At 43.8% G+C, this 18,715-nt stretch overlaps 1 protein-coding gene across 1 annotated transcript; it reads left to right on the top strand.

The window, feature by feature from the left end:
• Positions 1-9,469: 9,469 nt before the first annotated feature.
• Positions 9,470-13,814, top strand: LOC147958989 (aquaporin NIP2-2-like). The gene is made up of 9 exons (XM_087536952.1): positions 9,470-10,233; positions 10,465-10,530; positions 10,719-10,860; positions 11,009-11,233; positions 11,911-11,973; positions 12,081-12,153; positions 12,236-12,287; positions 12,395-12,457; positions 13,597-13,814. Exons 3-5 carry the CDS (start codon positions 10,768-10,770, stop codon positions 11,968-11,970), a joined length of 378 nt encoding a protein of 125 aa, XP_087393078.1. The 5' UTR covers positions 9,470-10,233; positions 10,465-10,530; positions 10,719-10,767; the 3' UTR covers positions 11,971-11,973; positions 12,081-12,153; positions 12,236-12,287; positions 12,395-12,457; positions 13,597-13,814.
• Positions 13,815-18,715: the final 4,901 nt, after the last annotated feature.

Below are 18,715 nucleotides of genomic sequence, written 5' to 3'. Positions count from 1 at the left end.
CCCTAGATGGGATCTCACGGGTAAAAAAGGTTGCAGCGGTGAAAAGTGGTTTCATGGCTTCCCTAGTAGGTTTTGGGATATTTGAGAATATATGGGCAGAAGAAATAGGTCGGTGGAGTCACGAGGGGCCCACAAGGGTGGGGGCTGATACGTCTCCAACGTATCTATAATTTTTTATTGTTCCATGCTATTATATTATCCATCCAGGATGTTTTATATGCATTTATATGGTATTTTATATGATTTTGGGGACTAACCTATTAACCTAGAGCCCAGTGCCAGTTTCTGTTTATTCCTTGTTTTTGAGTATCGCAGAAAAGGAAAACCAAACAGAGTCCAATTGACCTGAAATTTCACAGAGATCATTTTTGGACCAGAAGAAGCCCACGGAGTACTGGAGATGGGCCAGAAGAGTCCCGAGGCCACCACGAGGGTGGGGGCGCGCCCTACCCCCCCTGGGCGCACCCCCTACCTCGTGGCCACCTCGGGGACCCCCTGATTTGTTCCCGACTCCAACACCTCTTATATAACCCCAAACTTCCAGAAAGAAACATAGATCGGGAGTTCTGCTGCCGCAAGCCTCTGTAACCACCGTAAACCAATCTAGACCCGTTCCTGCACCCTGTCGGAGGGGGGAATCCCCTGCGGTGGCCATCTTCATCATCCCGGTGCTCTCCATGATGAGGAGGGAGTAGTTCACCCTCGGGGCTGAGGGTATGTACCAGTAGCTTTGTGTTTCATCTCTCTCTCTCATGTTTTTGATTCAGCACGGTCTTGATGTATCGCGAGCTTTGCTGTTATAGTTGGATCTTATGATGTTTCTCCCCCTCTACTCTCTTGTAATGGATTGAGTTTTCCCTTTGAAGTTATCTTATCAGATTGAGTCTTTAAGGATTTGAGAACACTTGATGTATGTCTTGCATGTGCTTATCTGTGGTGACAATGGGATATCACGTGATCCACTTGATGTATGTTTTGGTGATCAACTTGTGAGTTCCATGACCTCGTGAACTTATGCATAGGGGTTGGCACACGTTTTCATCTTGAATCTCCATTAGAAACTTTGTGGCACTCTTTGAAGTCCTTTGTGTTGGTTGAATAGATGAATCTGAGATTGTGTGATGCATATCGTATAATCTGTAACGCCCCGTATGTAACTTGCCATATTTGTATTCCAACTCTTGCAATTCTTGGCTCTAAGTTATGATATTCCCTCGTGGTTGGGTTTTGTCTTCGTTTTGCTTTTTGTCCATGTCATGCATCTCATATCATGTCATCATGTGCATCGCATTTGCATATGTGTTCGTCTCATGCATCCGAGCATTTTCCCTGTTGTCCATTTTGCGATCCGGCACTCCTATGTCCTCCGGTGTCCCCTTTTGCCTCTTTTCGTGTGCGGGTGTTAAACATTCTTGGATTCGACCGAGATTTTCCAAGCAGCCTTGGTACACTACCAGTAGACCGCATGTCAAGTTTCGTGCCATTTGGAGTTCGTTTGGTACTCCAACGGTTAACCGAGGAACCGTAAAGGCCTTGTGTGTGTTGCAGCCCAACACCCCTCCAAAGTGGCCCAAAACCCAGCTAAACCCCCTCCATCCTCTAAGTCGTTCGATCACGATCGCGTGACCGAAAACCGCACCTCATTTGGAATCTCCTAGCTCCCTCTACCTATAAATAGGCCTCCCCTCCAAAATTCGCGGATGAAACCAACCCTAACCTAGTCCCTCTCCACGCCGGACATGTCCGGACGGCGCCGGACATGTCCGGACGGCGCCGGACACGTCCGCCGCCGCGCCCCGTCCACTCGCAGGCCGCCACGTGGCGCCCGCGCCACTTCCCCGCCGGGCCCGTCTCCGGCCCCCGCGGCCCGCTCCGCCCCGCCGCCAGCGACCGACCGCGCCGCCCGCACGCGCCTCCGCCCGTCGCGTCCCGCGCGCGCCTCCGCCCGTCGCGCCCCGCTCCTCCCGCGGTCCGCCGCCTGCCGCCTCCGCCGGCCGGCACCGCGCTGCCCGGCGACCCGGTTCCCTCGCCACCCCACCGCGCCAGGCGCAACGCGCCGCGACCCGGTGGCCGCGCCGCCCTTCGCCGCCCCGGCCGCGCTCCGGCGTCCCTCCGGCCGGCCCGAGCTCCTCCACCCGGCCTCTCCTTCTTCCTCTCCAGCCGACTGCGACTCCGGCGAACTTCGGGAAGCGTGCGCCAGATCTGGATCGGATCCAAAAATATCCAGGGTTGACCCCTTTTTCTCACCAAGTCTTTTCCTGCATATATTTTCTAGGCATGTTCATCGCACCATATCTCATCATCTATAGCTCCGTTTTGTGCGTGCAAGATATCAAATTGTTCGCCTGGATGTGATCTTCATTTCATTCCATTGCACCATGCTTGTTTGAGTCCATCTTGATGCCTAAAATGCTGTTGCAAGAGTGCTATAAAATGTTAGTTCCTGTTTCTTAACAGATTATGGACATTTGTCATTTTTGCCATGTTTAATGTGTGCCTCCTATGAACTTGAGCCCTACATGTGTTTTGGGCTATGCCATGCCATCTTTACAGGGGTGTATGCCATGTATTTTTGTGATCAATGTGGTGACTAGCACAAGCATGCAAAGTAGCTCTCGTGATGTTGCTGATTTCAGGGACTTAGAAATCTTCTAAGTCATTTCCCTGGTGTTATTTTTATGCCATGTATTCATGTTGCTACAGAGTGATCCATGCATCTTTTGAGCATGTTCATTAAGGATGATTTTGAGATATTGTTATGTTCTATCCATCCATGTCTTTGTTTTCAATTATGGAGTAACTTAGCATGACTCAATCTTACTCTACTTTCGCTATAAAATGTTCCTGGCAGATTGTTTACGTGTTAATCAATTTTTGCCAAGGTTGTTGTAGTTGATCCTTGCATGCTATGAGGTTGTTCTTGCCATGGTTAGTTACTTGATCATGTCTTCTTGCTGGGTGTATGCTTAGTTTGTCATGCAATGCCTTGTGGTGAGTGCATCGAGCTCGCAAACATGCCTACGTAACTCTGTTTTTGCCATGTCCAGTTTTCTGCTAAGTCTGAATCTGTTAACGAAACTTGCTATGTTTACATGGGTGCCATCATATTTTCTGATCCTTTTTGGCTTATGGTCAGTAAGGGACTTTTGTTATATGCTTTGAGTAGTTTCATTCCATGACTTGCTTTGCCATGATATGATCCTGTAGCATGTTGATAACTTGCTCTAAACATTGCTTCCTGATGTAAAATCCTGACATGTTATTTTCACTAAGTCTGTGAGCCTGATATCTTTTGCACTTTTGCCATGCTTGTTTGAGCCTGCTATTGTGTGATTTAGCCGCAACTCAGTTTTCATCTTTTGTCAAGCATCTTGAGTGGATCACTGCCATGTGCTTTGTTGCTATGTTGGAGTGCAGTAGCTTAGTTTCTTGTTGCATTCTAGATGGCATCGTGTTGTTAATCGCAGAATAGTGCCATTATTGTTTTGCTTGCCATTTGCAAACCGTGCATCCGTTTCTGGTGATCCTCATATCGATTTCGACCGAAATAAACTCATCTTTCCAGCGGCGCTCTTGGTTTGCCAAGTTGAGGCCTGGTTCAATCTTTCCCTTCCGAAGCACGCATATACATTGCATATCATATCCCGCATAGCATGCCATGTTTTGCATCATGTTGCTTGCGCATTGCATCAAGGTTGATTGTGGTTCCCTTTGCTTTTGTTCTTCCTTTGGGTAGAGACAGGAGACGAGTACGTGATCGAGGAACCCGTTGAGTACGCTTACGAGGATCAAGCTTACGTCAACTCGGAGAACTTTGCAGGCAAGATGACCATACCCTCGAAATCACTTCTATCTTTGCTTGCTAGTTGCTCGCTCTATTGCTATGCCTATGCCGCGATACCTACCACATGCTTTTTCATGCCTCCCATATTTCCATGTCAAACCTCTAACCCACCTTGTCCTAGCAAACCATTGTTTGGCTATGTTACCGCTTTGCTCAGCCCCTCTTATAGCGTTGCTAGTTGCAGGTGAAGATTGGAGTTTGTTCCTTGTTGGAACATGATTATTGTTGGGATATCATTATTATATCTTGTTTACTTTAATGCACCTATATACTTGGTAAAGGGTGGAAGGCTCGGCCTTATGCCTGGTGTTTTGTTCCACTCTTGCCGCCCTAGTTTCCGTCATACCGATGTTATGTTCCTTAATTTTGCGTTCCTTACGCGGTTGGGTTATAATGGGAACCCCTTGACAGTTTGCCTTGAATAAAACTCCTCCAGCAAGGCCCAACCTTGGTTTTACCATTTTCCACCTAAGCCTTTTTCCCTTGGGTTCCATGGACTCAAGGGTCATCTTTATTTTAAACCCCCGGGCTAGTGCTCCTCTGAGTGTTGGTCCAACTTGTCAGCCGCCGGTGGCCACCAGGGGCAACTCTGGGTTGGCCTATCGGAAGTTTGGACAATCCGGTGTGCCCTGAGAACAAGATACGTGCGACTCCTATCGGGATTTTTTGGCACAACGGGCAGCTTTGCTGGTCTTGTTTTACCATTGTCGAAATGTCTTGTAACCGGGATTCCGAGTCTGATCGGGTCTTCCTGGGAGAAGGAATATCCTTCATTGACCGTGAGAGCTTGTGATGGGCTAAGTTGGGACACCCCTGCAGGGATTTGAACTTTCGAAAGCCGTTCCCGCGGTTATGGGCAGATGGGAATTTGTTAATGTCCGGTTCTAGAGAACTTGAAACTTAACTTAATTAAAATGAATCAACAGCGTGTGTAGCCGTGATGGTCTCTTTTCGGTGGAGTCCGGGAAGTGAACACGGTCTCGTGTTATGCTTGAACGTAAGTAGTTCTAGGATCACTTCTTGATCATAGATTCTCGATCGTGCTTTGCCTTTCTCTTCTCGCTCTCATTTGCGTATGTTAGCCATCATATATGCTAGTGCTTGCTGCAGCTCCACCTCATACCTTTCCCTACCCATAAGCTTAAATAGTCTTGATCGCGAGGGTGTGAGATTGCTGAGTCCCCGTGACTCACAGATTACTTCCAAAACCAGATGCATGTGCCGATGATACTGTTCCAGGGGATGCGACTGAACTCAAGTGGGAGTTCGATGAGGACTCAGGACGTTACTACGTTTCCTTTCCAGACGATCAGTAGTGGAGCCCAGTTGGGGCGATCGGGGATCTTTCCACTACAAGAAATATGTCAACTAGTGACCTTCTGTCAGTGACCCTGGAAGAATTGGTCATATATCTACGACCATTTGAGACCAATTGGTCAAAAGCTGTTCGGGGGGCTCCAAACCCTCAACTATATCGACCATTTTGGTCAGAAAGATCATAATTTCCTTACATGAAATGGTCATAAAGCAGACAACACTGGTCCGCTGCCTTATTTCTAGCTGATCACGACCAATATAGATGGTCATAACCTTGTAAATTGTGGTGGATTGCTATGACTAGGCGCCACCTCATCACTTTTGCCTATGTGTCATGTCCATGTGTCAATTTTTTCCCTAGGTTGTGAAGCAACCTATATTTCTGTCATTCCGAAAATTCCCAAAAAAATCTCATAAATTCTTTGGGTCATATCTTCATCAAATATGTAGAAATCCTTCCTTGCCTAGTTCAAGAATAATTCAACAATATTCATTTTCCTATTCTGTTCAGAACAGCACTTTGTGAAGGAAGTGCTATTTATATATTCTCGGTTGCCCTCAAAATTTTTGGGAACTCTTTCATATCCAAATCATTGCCTCATGACAAAATTCAGCTCCATTTTCCCAGTAAATCTTCCTCGGCAAATTTCCAAAGTTTTTGTCCACCTAGAAGCATTGTGAAGGAAGTACCATTTTTATGTATCCAAATGACATGAAATTTATACAGTTCCTTCATATGCCCAAATTATCACTCTCCTCCAAATTGTAGCCCAGTCAAATCTTCTATGTGATCTCAGGTTCAATTTTTATTTTATGGCCAGATTGGCACATTGCTAAGCAAGTGTTATCTAGACCCCTCCTATTACCCTAAAACTTTTTGGTCACTCTTACATACCCAAGTCATCGCCACATGATAATATTCAGGTCCATTTTCCTTGTAAATATTCCTCAGAAAATTTCTAAACTTTCTATCTAGAGAGAAACTTTGTGAAGTAAGTACTAGCTAGGCTTACCCAAATGATCTAAAAATCTACCAGGGCATGACCATACCTATAAAACTTATCTGCACCCAATTTGAGCTCATTTCATTCATCCAATTTCTCTCACTAATTTTCCCAAGTTTCTGTCCAGAGAAGAGCATTGTGAAGGAAGTACCACTTTTGCATGTCCAAATGGTATCAATTTTCTACAGTGCTTTCCAATGCCCAAATAACCATCCTCCACCAAATTTCAGCTCAATCCATTCATTATTTTGAGCTCAACTTCAACATTCATATTTTTGTCCAGTGTGGTACTTTGCAAAGCAAGTACCACCTAGGCTCCTTCTTTTGAGCTGAAAATTTGTGAAGGCAGTCTTCTGAGTAGATGATCCTACTCGGCCAAAACTCACGCTCATTGGCCATGTGCATTTCCTGTACCGCTAATCAAACACTTGGCTGCTAATTCATCTTTGAGCATAGGTCGGTCTCCTCGTGAGATTCTTGTGTTGTAATTTTCTTCCTAGCACCTACCTGGAGAGTGCCCAACCCACTAGACATGTCTAGGCCACCCAGAATGCATGTCAGCGCCAAGGTCACGCGGTGGCCACGCAACGGGCATGCGAGTTTACGCGCTTTGGAGTTGGGGCCCTGGGCCACCATCCAAACCTCGATGTATCTCCACCAAACCATGTATTTCTGCTTAAATAGATACTTATGTAACTGGAAATGATTTTTGGAAGAAATAAAGAGCAAACAATAAGGTAGCTGTAGTTCAAATTTGACCCGCTTCCTACTGAATCGACGAAAATTTGTCTTTTTCATCAGAGGTGGATCAAAACTTTTGAAACCCAACCATTTTGTCAATTGTGCATTAAATATGTCCTGGTATTTTATAAATTTGCTTAGGTACAATTTTGCAACAAATATATGGTAGGCCCTTCACAAAAAAACTCATTTCGGGCACTCAAAAAATGGAGAATGAATTTTCCGTGCAAAGAAAATGAAAACTCCCTTAGGCAACATTGTTTGGAATTCCAAGATGCACCCTTGTGCACAATATTAGATCATTTGAACAAACAATGCCATGAATGTGGCCATAAGATTGATCATTTGGCTTGAAAGCCATGAATCTTCACGCATAATAGCTCATTACTGAGAACACTTTTTTAAAATAATTTCTGTATTACAAATTTATTAATTTTCCTGGTAACTTGGTCACATATAATGACACAATGCGAAGGTTTTCTAATTTTTCGATTTTTTTTGAATTTTTTATGCCCGTTTCAAAATGCGGTCAAAACGACGAGCTTGACCGTTCCTAGCTAGTGGTTGAATCTTGGAAAACCTTTGATGTTTCTATGATTAAATAGATACTTTTGTACCTAAAATTGATTTTTGGGAAAAATAAATAGCAAACTATGAGGCAGCTGCAGTTCAAATCTGACCCGCTTCCAATTGAATCGGCAGAAATTTGTCTTTTTCACGAGAGGTGGATAAAAACTTCTAACACCCAACCATTTGGTCAATTGTGCATTAAATATGGCCTAGTATTTTATAAAATTGATTTGGTCCAATTTTGCAACAAATATTTGGTAGGCCCTTCACAAAAAACTCATTTTGGGCACTCGAAAAATGGAAAATGATTTTTTTGTCCAAAGAAAATGAAAAACTTTCATACGCAACATTGTTTGCCATTCCAAGATGCACCCTTGTGCACAATATGAGATCATTTTAACAAACTACGCCATGAATGTGGCTATAAGATTGATCATTTGACTTGAAAACCATGAATCTTCACACATGATAGCTCATTTTTGAGAACAATTTTTAACAGAATTGTTGTATTACAAGTTTATTATTTTTCTTGGTAACTTAGTCACATATAATGACACAATGCGAAGGTTCTCCAATTTTTTATTTTTTTTGAATTTTTTATGCCCGTTTCAAAATGCGGTCAAAACGGCGGGAATGACCGTTCCTGGCTAGTGGTTGAATCTTGAAAAAACTGTGCTGTTTATCTTATTAAATAGATACTTTTGTACCTAAAAATGATTTTTTGGAAAAATAAATAGCAAACTACGAGGTAGCTACAGTTCAAATTTGACCCACTTGCAACTGAATCGGCGGAAATTTGTCTTTTTCACGAGAGGTGGATTGAAACTTTTGACACCCAAACATTTGGTCAATTGTGCATTAAATATATCCTAGTATTTTTGAAAATTGATTTGGTACAATTTTGCAACAAATATATGGTAGGTCCTTCACAAAAAAACTCATTTTGGGCACTCGAAAAATGAAAAATGAAATTTTCGTCCAATGAAAATGAAAACTTCCTTAGACAACATTGTTTGCCACTCCAATGTGCCCGCTTGTGCATAATATGATATCATTTGAACAAACTATGTCATGAATGTGGCCATAAGATTGATCATCTGGCTTGAGAGCCATGCATCTTCATACATGATAGCTCGTTTCTGATAACATTTTTTTAAAATAATTACTGTATTACAAGTTTATTATTTTTCTTGGTAACTTAGTCACAAATAATGACACAATGCGAAGGTTTTCCAATTTTCCATTTTTTTTGAAATTTTCATGCCCATTTCAAAATGCGGTCAAAACGGCGGGCATGACCGTTCCTAGCTAGTTGTTGAATCTTGGAATTTTTTTGATATTTCTCTGATTAAATAGATACTTATGAACCTAGAAATGATTTTTGAAAAAAACAAAGAGCAAACTACGAGGTAGCTACCGGTCAAATTTGACCCACTTCCAACTGAATCGGTGAAAATTTGTCTTTTCCACGAGAGGTGGATTGAAACTTTTGACACCCAAACATTTGGTCAATTGTGCATTAAATATATCATAGTATTTTGAAAAATTGATTTGGTACAATTTTACAACAAATATATGATAGGTTCTTCACACAAAAAACTATTTTGGACACTTAAAAAATAGAAAATGTTTTTTTTGCAAAAAACTCATTTCTCACGACACATTTTTAAAGATATTTATCTTATTTCATGTTTGTTATTTTTCTTAAAAACTTATTCACATTTGGTGACACAATGAGGAGGTTTTCCATTTCCTTTTTGAAATTTTCAGGTCATAAAATAGCTGATATGATTTTAACACGCTATTTTTATTCAATCACGACCAATTTAAATGTTCATAACGTGCTACTATTTTCTGATTAGTCCGTGAACATCTCACGCGGATCGTGCATCAGACACCGTCAGATACTCGAGGATCCACCGGTAGTCCTCAGCTCTTCCACACTAACCCCGAAACCCTAGCTCTGTGGTCATTTTCCATCCACCCCCATTTTCCATCCACCCCCCGCCTCCTTTCTTCCCCTCGCTCTCTTCTCCTCCATCGCGCCCTTCTCGATCCGGCGGAGCTCCCCTTCCTCCCCGCCGTCTTCTTTCTCGCGACGCCGCACCCTCCCCGCCAGCCCCTCGCTCCCTTCTCCACCTTATTGCGCTCCTTCTCCTCCCCCAACTCCCCAACCCACCCACCCACCCTTCCCCCAGATCTGATCGAGGCCACTTCAAAAAAAAGATCTGATCGAGGCCGCCCCTCATTCCGTGGTTCCCACCGCCGTCGATCTGGCAGCCACCGGCGACCTCATTGCCCGTCTCCGGTCTCCCCTACCTCCCGCGACACCCCCATCCTCTCGCGAACCCCATCTCTCTCTCCCCACGACTCCTCGCCGCCGCCACCTACGGCGGCCGATCCCGGCGACTTCCGGTGGCAATCTGCGGCTCCTAGCACACCACCGCGACCCCGTCCCTTCCGCTCCATCCTCCCCTCAGACTAGATCAGCCGCCCCCTTTGACCAGATCGTCTACCCCCTTCTCCCCCAGCCCCGGCTATGCAGCAGATCGAGCGCGACAGTAGTGGCAGCAGAGCAGTCGCCGCCTCCACATGCTACACCGCCTACGCGTCCGGCGTCCCCCGCCACCGCCACACTCGTTTGTCTCCGAAGCTATGTAAGCGGCGTGCGAGCGGCGGATCGCGCAGGGCCGCGAGCACACCGTGGCGCCATCCTCTCCGCACGCCTGCTTGCCAGCGGCAGCGTCGCGCACGAAGGTACGTGCCTGGGCGCCTCCCTCTCCTGTCGCTCCTCTTCCGTTTGGGGACCTCGCCGGTCGTCCTCTGGTCGATGCGTGCACACTGTTAAAATTGCAAATTGAAGTTTGCTTGTGCTTCAAATTCCTGCCTAGCTTTCGGACGATTAGTTAACCTAGGCAGCAGAATTGATTTTGCTGATGAAAGGACGAGTAATTAGTTTTCTTGAATCCTCACTTTTTCTGATTGCAGAAAAACTCAACAGTCTAAAGGACCAGCTCAGGGGACTGGAGGCAGGTCTGGTAGAAGCTCTATCCAGTAAGCATTTCTTCTCCCTTGTGCAAATTTCCACCAATGGAATGTATGTTACACTCAGTATGCTTCTTTGTTGTGATGAATGGTTCAGTCTATGAACTATGTAATCAGTGTTTGATTTCATACTGGTCTATCGTTGTCATCTGCTGCATTTCATGGAAACGCTCAAGTCTTGTATACTATCTCTGCAGTCCAACTGAAGAAAGAATCGGAATGTAAGCTCACCAGTGACTATCTTGAATGCCACTGCAACGAACGAGCAGCTCAGGAGCCTGGTCTTGGGAACAGAGGGGAGAGATGAGTTTGCAAATGTCATATCTCATCAGCTCCAAGGTAAAAAACTTACAATCTGAATCATGGTTCTAGTACAATAGTTGGAGGTGTCATAGTATTATGTGACGTATGAAATCTAAAGTTGATTAGTAGGGTTCAAAGATACAAATTCAAGTATCCAGTCTGAGGGGTTCTTGCGTGTGTGCAGGTGATATTGGAGGTGGTGGCGACGTTCCTGCTGGTATTCGTGATGTGCGGGGCGGCGTCCATCTACGGCGCCGATGTGACACGCGTATCCCAGCTCGGCCACTCCATCGTCGGCGGCCTCATCGTCACCGCAGTGATCTACGCCACCGGCCACATCTCCGGCGCGAACATGAACACTGCCGTCACGCCCTCCGTCTCCTTCTTCCGGCATTTCCCCTGGATTCAGGTACGCATATACATCCATCCATCATGCTTCCTGACTTCAACTTTTGTCTCACGTATAGATGAGTAGCGAATGACATGTCATTGTTCAGTAGAACACTAGAACTTGCTTATCAACATGAACGTGCAAATAAGAAATTCTCACCGCTTAATAATTAACCAGAGCTTAATTGATTTGGAGCCTAATATAACTAGCTTGCACCACTGTGCGTAAAATAGTGCATGGTCGGTGCAGCAGATAATTAGTTAAGATTAGCTAATAAAGCAGGATTTTATATGTAACAACATGTACAACTAGGGAGGTATTCAACTACTGCACGAACTGTATCATAATTCACAAAACGCATCTAGATCAGCCAGCGACACAAGAACATATCCTATTATCTGAAACAGTACTCATGTTGTATTTAAGTATAGCACAAGTTGGGGACTTGGAGTGGCTAAAAGACTTCCCTAGCTAGTCGCATGTTGGGATGATCGGTGGCATGACATGTACCCCCTCACGAATTATGCTTTCATCTACTCAACAGTTACCTTAATGATTAGTGTGCGTTACATTTTGGCACCTCTTACATCTGTCTTGCTGGGTACTTGATTTACTTTATGCATTATTAGTTATAACAACCATAGATTCCAATGAATATGCACTTTTGTTAACAATGGCTGTACCTACACTTCCAGGGAAGAGTTATTCCTTGTGATTTTATTGGTGTCATAAAAGCCAGCAACCTGTTTACTTGAAAGGTATGTCACTAAATACCTCTTATGGAGTTTGAAACTTAAGATGCAGCTTGTTTGGCTTGTGATTCTTCAAATGCCCATTCAACACTAACATGTTACATCTTTCTCAGGGGAAATTGTTAGCGATCGTGATGAGCTGACGTCCAATTTCTTTGCTCAGCCTCATGCTCTTGCTTATGGAAGGTAAATAGCTCAGCAGTATTTTTGAGACACATGTTTCATGAACTATTTTGGTTTCTTACTAGGGCTGACTGCATCTTTTCAGACTCTGGAACAATTACACAGCCAGAACGTTTCTGAAAGTCTTATCCCATAAGGTGATAATGCTTCACTTATTTCGTATATGGTTACTCTAATGCATCAATCTTAACACCATAAATGTTTTCTCTCTGACTAAGCATTCTCGTCTTTTTCTTCTCTTCAGACTTTCAAAGGCAACCGACCATCACTGAGTTTCTTGCTGTCCTCTACATATGAGATTGAACAGGTATGCGAATTACATTCTCTATACACTCTTAGAATTGCAAGTTCTTTAACCCTGAACTCATTATTACACACAATCTCCACTTCTTCACCAGTAAGATTATGATTATGTTGTATGAGGTGTGAATCATTTAAAGGAAAGTAGGAATATGGTTTTTCTGTATGCACTGAGTTCTAATTGTGGCCTCGTCAAGAAAAAACATGATTTATTGGTCTCTTTTCATCATGAAATATTAGAAACTTAAGAAAGTAAAACTGAGATGAGCTGATATCTGTTAAGCACATATTGCTTGTGGACATGCATGGTGCTGCTGAAGCTACACATGTTCTCCACCACAAACATTGTGCTGTCTTCTCATTTTTACCTGCTTCTGATCTTGTTGTGCAAAGTGGTTGAAGTACCTTCTTTTTGTACCCATCTTCATGAAGCCTATATTAAATGCATATTTTATACAAATCATTCTGTAAGATCTGTAAAAGCAAACATTTCACTATGCATGCCTATTGTTTTATTTGCCCTTTCTAGTATTGTATGAAGCTGGAATGTACTAGTGGGTAGATCTGCTTTGCTGCTTACATTAGTGTTAGCCATTGCATTTGTTTGGTTCTGGCCCCAGCAGCAGTACACTAACGCTGGTGGCCTTTGTACATGGAATGGCAAACATCTTGGAATCTTCACAAATGATCTCATATTTATGTACATGGAATTTGTTGTCAATTTTGTTAGAATGCACCCTTTTGGGAATTCTGGACCTTTCTTTTGCGGTAATGTAATGATGTTAGATGTTTGCTGGTTGCTGTATATGCGCAAGATGAATCCTATTGTTTTCTTTTTGATGTACACGCATGCTGATGATTGACACTCATGAACAGCAAGCAACCATTCTAGTTACTACCTGGGTGTTCTAGAGATTGTTGTATTATTTATGTTCTTTTTACTTCCAGAGTTATTGTTCGCTAATACTGTCATCATATTGCATGTTTTTCTTGCTGCATACATGTATCTCAAGCATTGTACTTTTGTGTTTGCTTAGGCGGATAACTACTAAGTGATTACAATTAATGGACAAACTGCCTACAACTTAACATGCTGTTAGATGTGCTTTTATTGTGTTTCTAACCATTCTATTTTATACCATTCAGATGATGGTTGTCATTCATGTTTCGTCGGGAGCTCTAGGACGAAGAAGTTGGAAGAAGCAAGGCATGCAGGATCTAGGCATGCATGCACACTCTTGTATCTCTGCTTCTGCACCTAGGGAGATGCAGGACTTTGTTGTAATGTTGTCCTTGGAATTTGGATGTACTACTGATTTTCCTGAGAATTTGATGTATATGTGCTTGCTAACTTGTTACTCAAATGCTGGGAGTTGTACGTATTCTTAGAATAATATTGTTTACCTGAAATGCATTTTTGGACAAGAAAATATATTGGCATTGAATCTGGGCTGTTTGTATGTCTATGATATAAATATTATTTGATAAATACATGTATGAGCCAAATCAAGAAGTGGCCGAAATGTGAATAGAGGCTGAAAATTAAAATGAAATAGAAATTGGAGTGCAAAAAAATTGAGGTTCAAAAAAGAAATGGGTCGCAAAAAGGCCATGGCCCATGAAAAAAATGCTGAATTGTTGGGCTTGGCCCTTGTGGTGGTCCATGTAGCTGAGCAGAATTAAAAAAATAACATTAAATGGGCTGAATTGTTGGGCTTGGCCCATATAATTGGTTGAATTGGACCGGGCTGATTTTAACCAACGACCTCTTCATTTGGTCGCAATTTTGCCACGTTGGATCCGACATGGCCTAGGCAGAGAGCTAGCGGCCAAAACAGAAGGTCATAGAATCAACGACCTTTTGTTTTGGTCGTGGAATTCCACAACCTTCTCACAGAGAATGTCGTTAATTTCAGTTTACGACCGCCAGCTTTTGACCTTTTGTTTTTTGTCACAAAAAGGTCGCAAATGAAAATCAATGACCTTTCAGTGACCAATAGTGAGGGTCGCAAGTTGACATATTTCTTGTAGTGTTCGCATTTGGGGTTGTCTTTATTTTGGTTCCGTAGTCGGACCTTGATTGTATCTGGATGATGTAATGCTATATTTATGTATTGTGTGAAGTGGCGACTGTAAGCCAACTCTGTACCTCTTTCTTATTCAGTACATGGGATGTGTAAAGATTACCCCTCTTGCGACATGCCTACAATGCGGTTATGCCTCTAAGTCGTGCTCCGACACGTGGGAGATATAGCCGCATCGTGGGTGTTACAAGTTGGTAATCAGAGCCATCCCCGACTTAGGAGCCCCCTGCTTGATCGAATCGTTGGCGTTGTTGAGTCTAGAAAAATGTTTTGAGTCTTTTAGGATTATATATATAGGAGAGTAGGATTCTTTTTACTCCTCAGTCCCTTCGTCGCTCTGGTGAGGATATCCTGACGTAGAGTTTTGACTCTTCTCTTCTCAAATTTCACTAAAAAAAATTTAGGATCACGCGGGTATCTTGAAATCGTTCCGATGGTTTTGTGACGAGAACATTGTTCTTGGTGCCTCCTGACATTTAGGGGTTGTGGCAGTGTCCCGGGGAGTTGAGCTCCGAGGTGTTGTCGTCACAATTTTATTGTTGCAGTTCTAGAATACCTGAGTTCACCGACATCGAAAATCTCCTTTATGCAGTTGTTGGTGAGATAGCCTCGACGTCACCCAGTACTGGGGCGGGAGTTCGGGAGTATTGCCATAACTCGTATAACGGATGCTTTTCGAAGGTTGAGGTAAATGATTTTCGAAGGTTTCTTGGTTATGTGTTGAAGGATGGATACAGCTGGATGTAGGATTTGCTAGTTTTGGGTGAAATATTATCCTTCCCCTGTATCCCCAACACCTGATTGCATAACCGGAAAGTTTCGGGAGTTTCATAGGTGGGAATTCATGTAGCTCTAGTATTTCTTCCGCAGATATTTGGTTCGTGATTGGGTAATCCTTACCAAGTATTTGTTCATATCTGTACCTTGTTGTTTTATTCATCTACCTCTATCTAAGTGGCTTCTAAATTTATGGAAGTGTGATTATTTACTTTAGAATTCATTCGTTCATTCTTGTTCGAATGTTAAGGCTATATGTTGCAATTTTAATCCATTGATTCAGCTTGAATATATGTCTGTCAAGATGCTAACGGATGTCACCCTCTTCAGGATGGCTCCTCCAACGCGTCAGAATCCGGAACCACCGCCACCACCTCCACCTCCGGAGGCATGGCAAGCTGTGATGGCCGCTACCAACGCCAACATGCAGCTGATTATGCAACTCTTGCAAGAGCACAATCAAGGAAATCAAGGCAATGGCAACAATCAAACTCAGTTTGCTACCCTCAACCAGTTCCTCACAAATCAGCCGAAGTCTTTCAGTAACTGTGTCGAGGCCACAGACGCTGACGATTGGCTCGTGGATATCTGCAAACATTTTGAGTGCAGCAACGTCAGGCCTGAGGACTTTGTCAAGTTTGCTTCGTTCCAACTCAAAGACCAAGCTGCTGAGTGGTATCAACAATACAAAGATTCCAGAGGAGGTCATGTGATTACCTGGGATGATCTCCGCCAAGACTTCAAAGCTCACCACATTCCTCAGAGTGTTGTTGAGAGTAAGCGTGAGGAGTTCCGCAATCTGAAGCAAGGCAGCTTGTCTGTTTACCAATACAACATCCTGTTCCAGAGGCTCGCTCGTTTCGCCAAGCAAGACGTCCCTGACGAGAAGAGCATGATTTATCAATTCAGAGGTGGCCTCAGAGAAGATCTGCAACTAGCTCTTGTGCTTTTTGAGCCGAAAAAGTATGATGAATTCTACAACATGGCACTGAAGCAAGAGGCCGCTCAGCTCAAGTGCGATGCATCTAAGAAGAGAGTCAGGGATGCAACTCCTCCTTCTTCTTCAACTCAAGTGGCAGCTAAGCAGCAAAAGTATTGGTTGCCTCCTCCTCCTCCATTCCGCCAGCCTTATCAGCAGAAGAGCAAAGGTGGCAATGGATCTTCCCACCCACCCAACCCAGGCTCTCAGAACAAAACTTCGTCTCATGCTCCAAGGTCAAGTGCTCCGTATCACCGGCCGCTTTCAGAGGTTACATGCAACAAGTGTCAGCAGAAGGGTCACTATGTAAACAAATGCTTCAACCAGAGGCGTCTTCCTCCTCCTGTGAGATCTGCTAGCAATGCAGTGGTCAAGCATAATCCCAAGTCTGCAAAGGTCAACTTGATGAACGCAGCTCAGGCAGAGGACTCGTCAGAAGTGATCATGGGTAACCTTCCTGTTAACGATATTCCTGCAAAAGTCCTTTTTGATATTGGTGCATCACATTGTTTCATTTCAAGACCATTTGCATCTAAGCATGAGTTGCCTTTTCAAGATTTGCGTAGGCAGTTACCAGTTGTCTCTCCGGGTAAATTCATGAATGCAAGCTCTATGGTTCCGGATATTTCTATCACGATGGGCGACTATAAGTTTTTGTCCTCTCCAATTGTTCTTGGTAACTCGGATATTGATCTAATTCTTGGTATGGACTGGCTTTCTAAGCACAAGGCTCAACTTGATTGTGCTGCCAGGCAGATTCAATTGACACACTCGTCTGAGGATGTGATTGTCTTTGCCGCTCGTGATGATACCATTCGACTGTTTTCTCTCAACGAGAAGGGCGAGTTGGATGCCATCTCTCAGTTTCCAGTCGTTTGTGAATATCAAGATGTCTTTCCAGAAGAGCTTCCAGGAATGCCTCCTCAATGGCCAGTTGAATTCGTCATTGATCTCGAGCCTGGCACGGAACCTGTTTGCAAACGTCCTTACAAGCTTGGACCTGAAGAGTTGAAGGAGCTAAAGAAACAACTCGATATACAAGAGCGTATGGGTCTGATCCGACCGAGTTCTTCTCCATGGGTTTGTGGTGTTCTTTTTGTCAAGAAAAAGGATGGCACGGACCGACTCTGCGTCGACTACCGTCCATTGAACAAGAAGACCATAAAGAACAAGTACCCACTTCCCAACATCAATGAACTTTTCGAACAACTCAAAGGTGCTCAAGTATTCTCCAAGCTTGACCTCCATATGGGCTATCATCAGTTTCGCATTCATGAACAAGATATCCCCAAGACAGCATTCAGGACAAGCTATGGTTCCTATGAATACACTGTCATGTCTTTCGGCCTTGTCAACGCTCCTCCAAGATTCTCTCGCATGATGAACTTCATCTTCAACCCTTACACAAATGACTTCGTCTTGGTCTATCTCGATGACATTTTGGTCTTTTCCAAGAACAAGGAGGATCATGCCAAGCACTTGAGATTGGTGCTGGACAAACTCAGAGAACATCAGTTCTATGGGAAGTTTTCAAAGTGCGAGTTTTGGCTCAATGAGGTTCTCTACCTTGGGCATATCATCTCCGCCAAGGGCATAGCTATTAATCCTAAGAAGGTGTCTGCAATTGTGAATTGGGAACAGCCTCAGAATGTGAAGCAGCTCCGCAACTTTCTTGGGCTCGCAAGCTATTGTCGAAGATTCGTTGAGAATTTCTCTAAGATTGCGAAGCCTCTTTCCAACCTTCTCTAGAAGCATGTGAAGTATGTCTGGACGCCTGAATGTGACATTGCCTTCAACACCCTCAAAGAGAAGTTAGTCACAACTCGAGTTCTGACTCCTCCTGATGAATCCAAACCATTTGAGGTGTGATGCTTCCCTTCAAGGTCTCGGTGCTGTGTTAATGCAAGAGAAGAAAGTTGTGGCCTATACCTCTTGCCAATTGAAGCCCAACGAAAAGAACTACCCCACTCATGACCTCGATTTGGCGGCAGTTGTCTATGCTCTTTTAACATGGAGACATCTCTTGTTGGGAAGGAAAGTGGACATCTTCACTGATCATAAGAGTCTCAAGTACATCTTCACTCAACCCAACCTCAACCTCAGGCAGACTCGTTGGGTCGAAATGATTCAAGAGTATAATCCGAGTATTGAATATACTCCAGGCAAGGCCAATGTCATTGCTGACGCTTTGAGCAGGAAGGCTTACTGCAACAGTTTGATTCTCAAGTCCTTTCAACTGGATCTTTGTGAAGCTTTCTGCAAACTTAATCTCCAAGTTGTTCCTCAAGGATTCCTTGCCAACCTCCAAGTCTCTCCTACTTTGGAAGATCAGATTCGTGAGGCTCAACTTCTTGATGCTATTGTGAATAAGGTGAAGATTGGGATTGCCAAGAGCCAACCCAAGTATAAGTGCTATCGCCTTGAT

The sequence above is a fragment of the Triticum urartu genome, chromosome 7A (assembly GCF_056163025.1).
Source record: "Triticum urartu cultivar PI428250 chromosome 7A, HENAU_Tu73, whole genome shotgun sequence".
Taxonomy (NCBI): Eukaryota; Viridiplantae; Streptophyta; class Magnoliopsida; order Poales; family Poaceae; genus Triticum; species Triticum urartu.
This window is presented reverse-complemented; position numbering and strand designations above follow the sequence as displayed.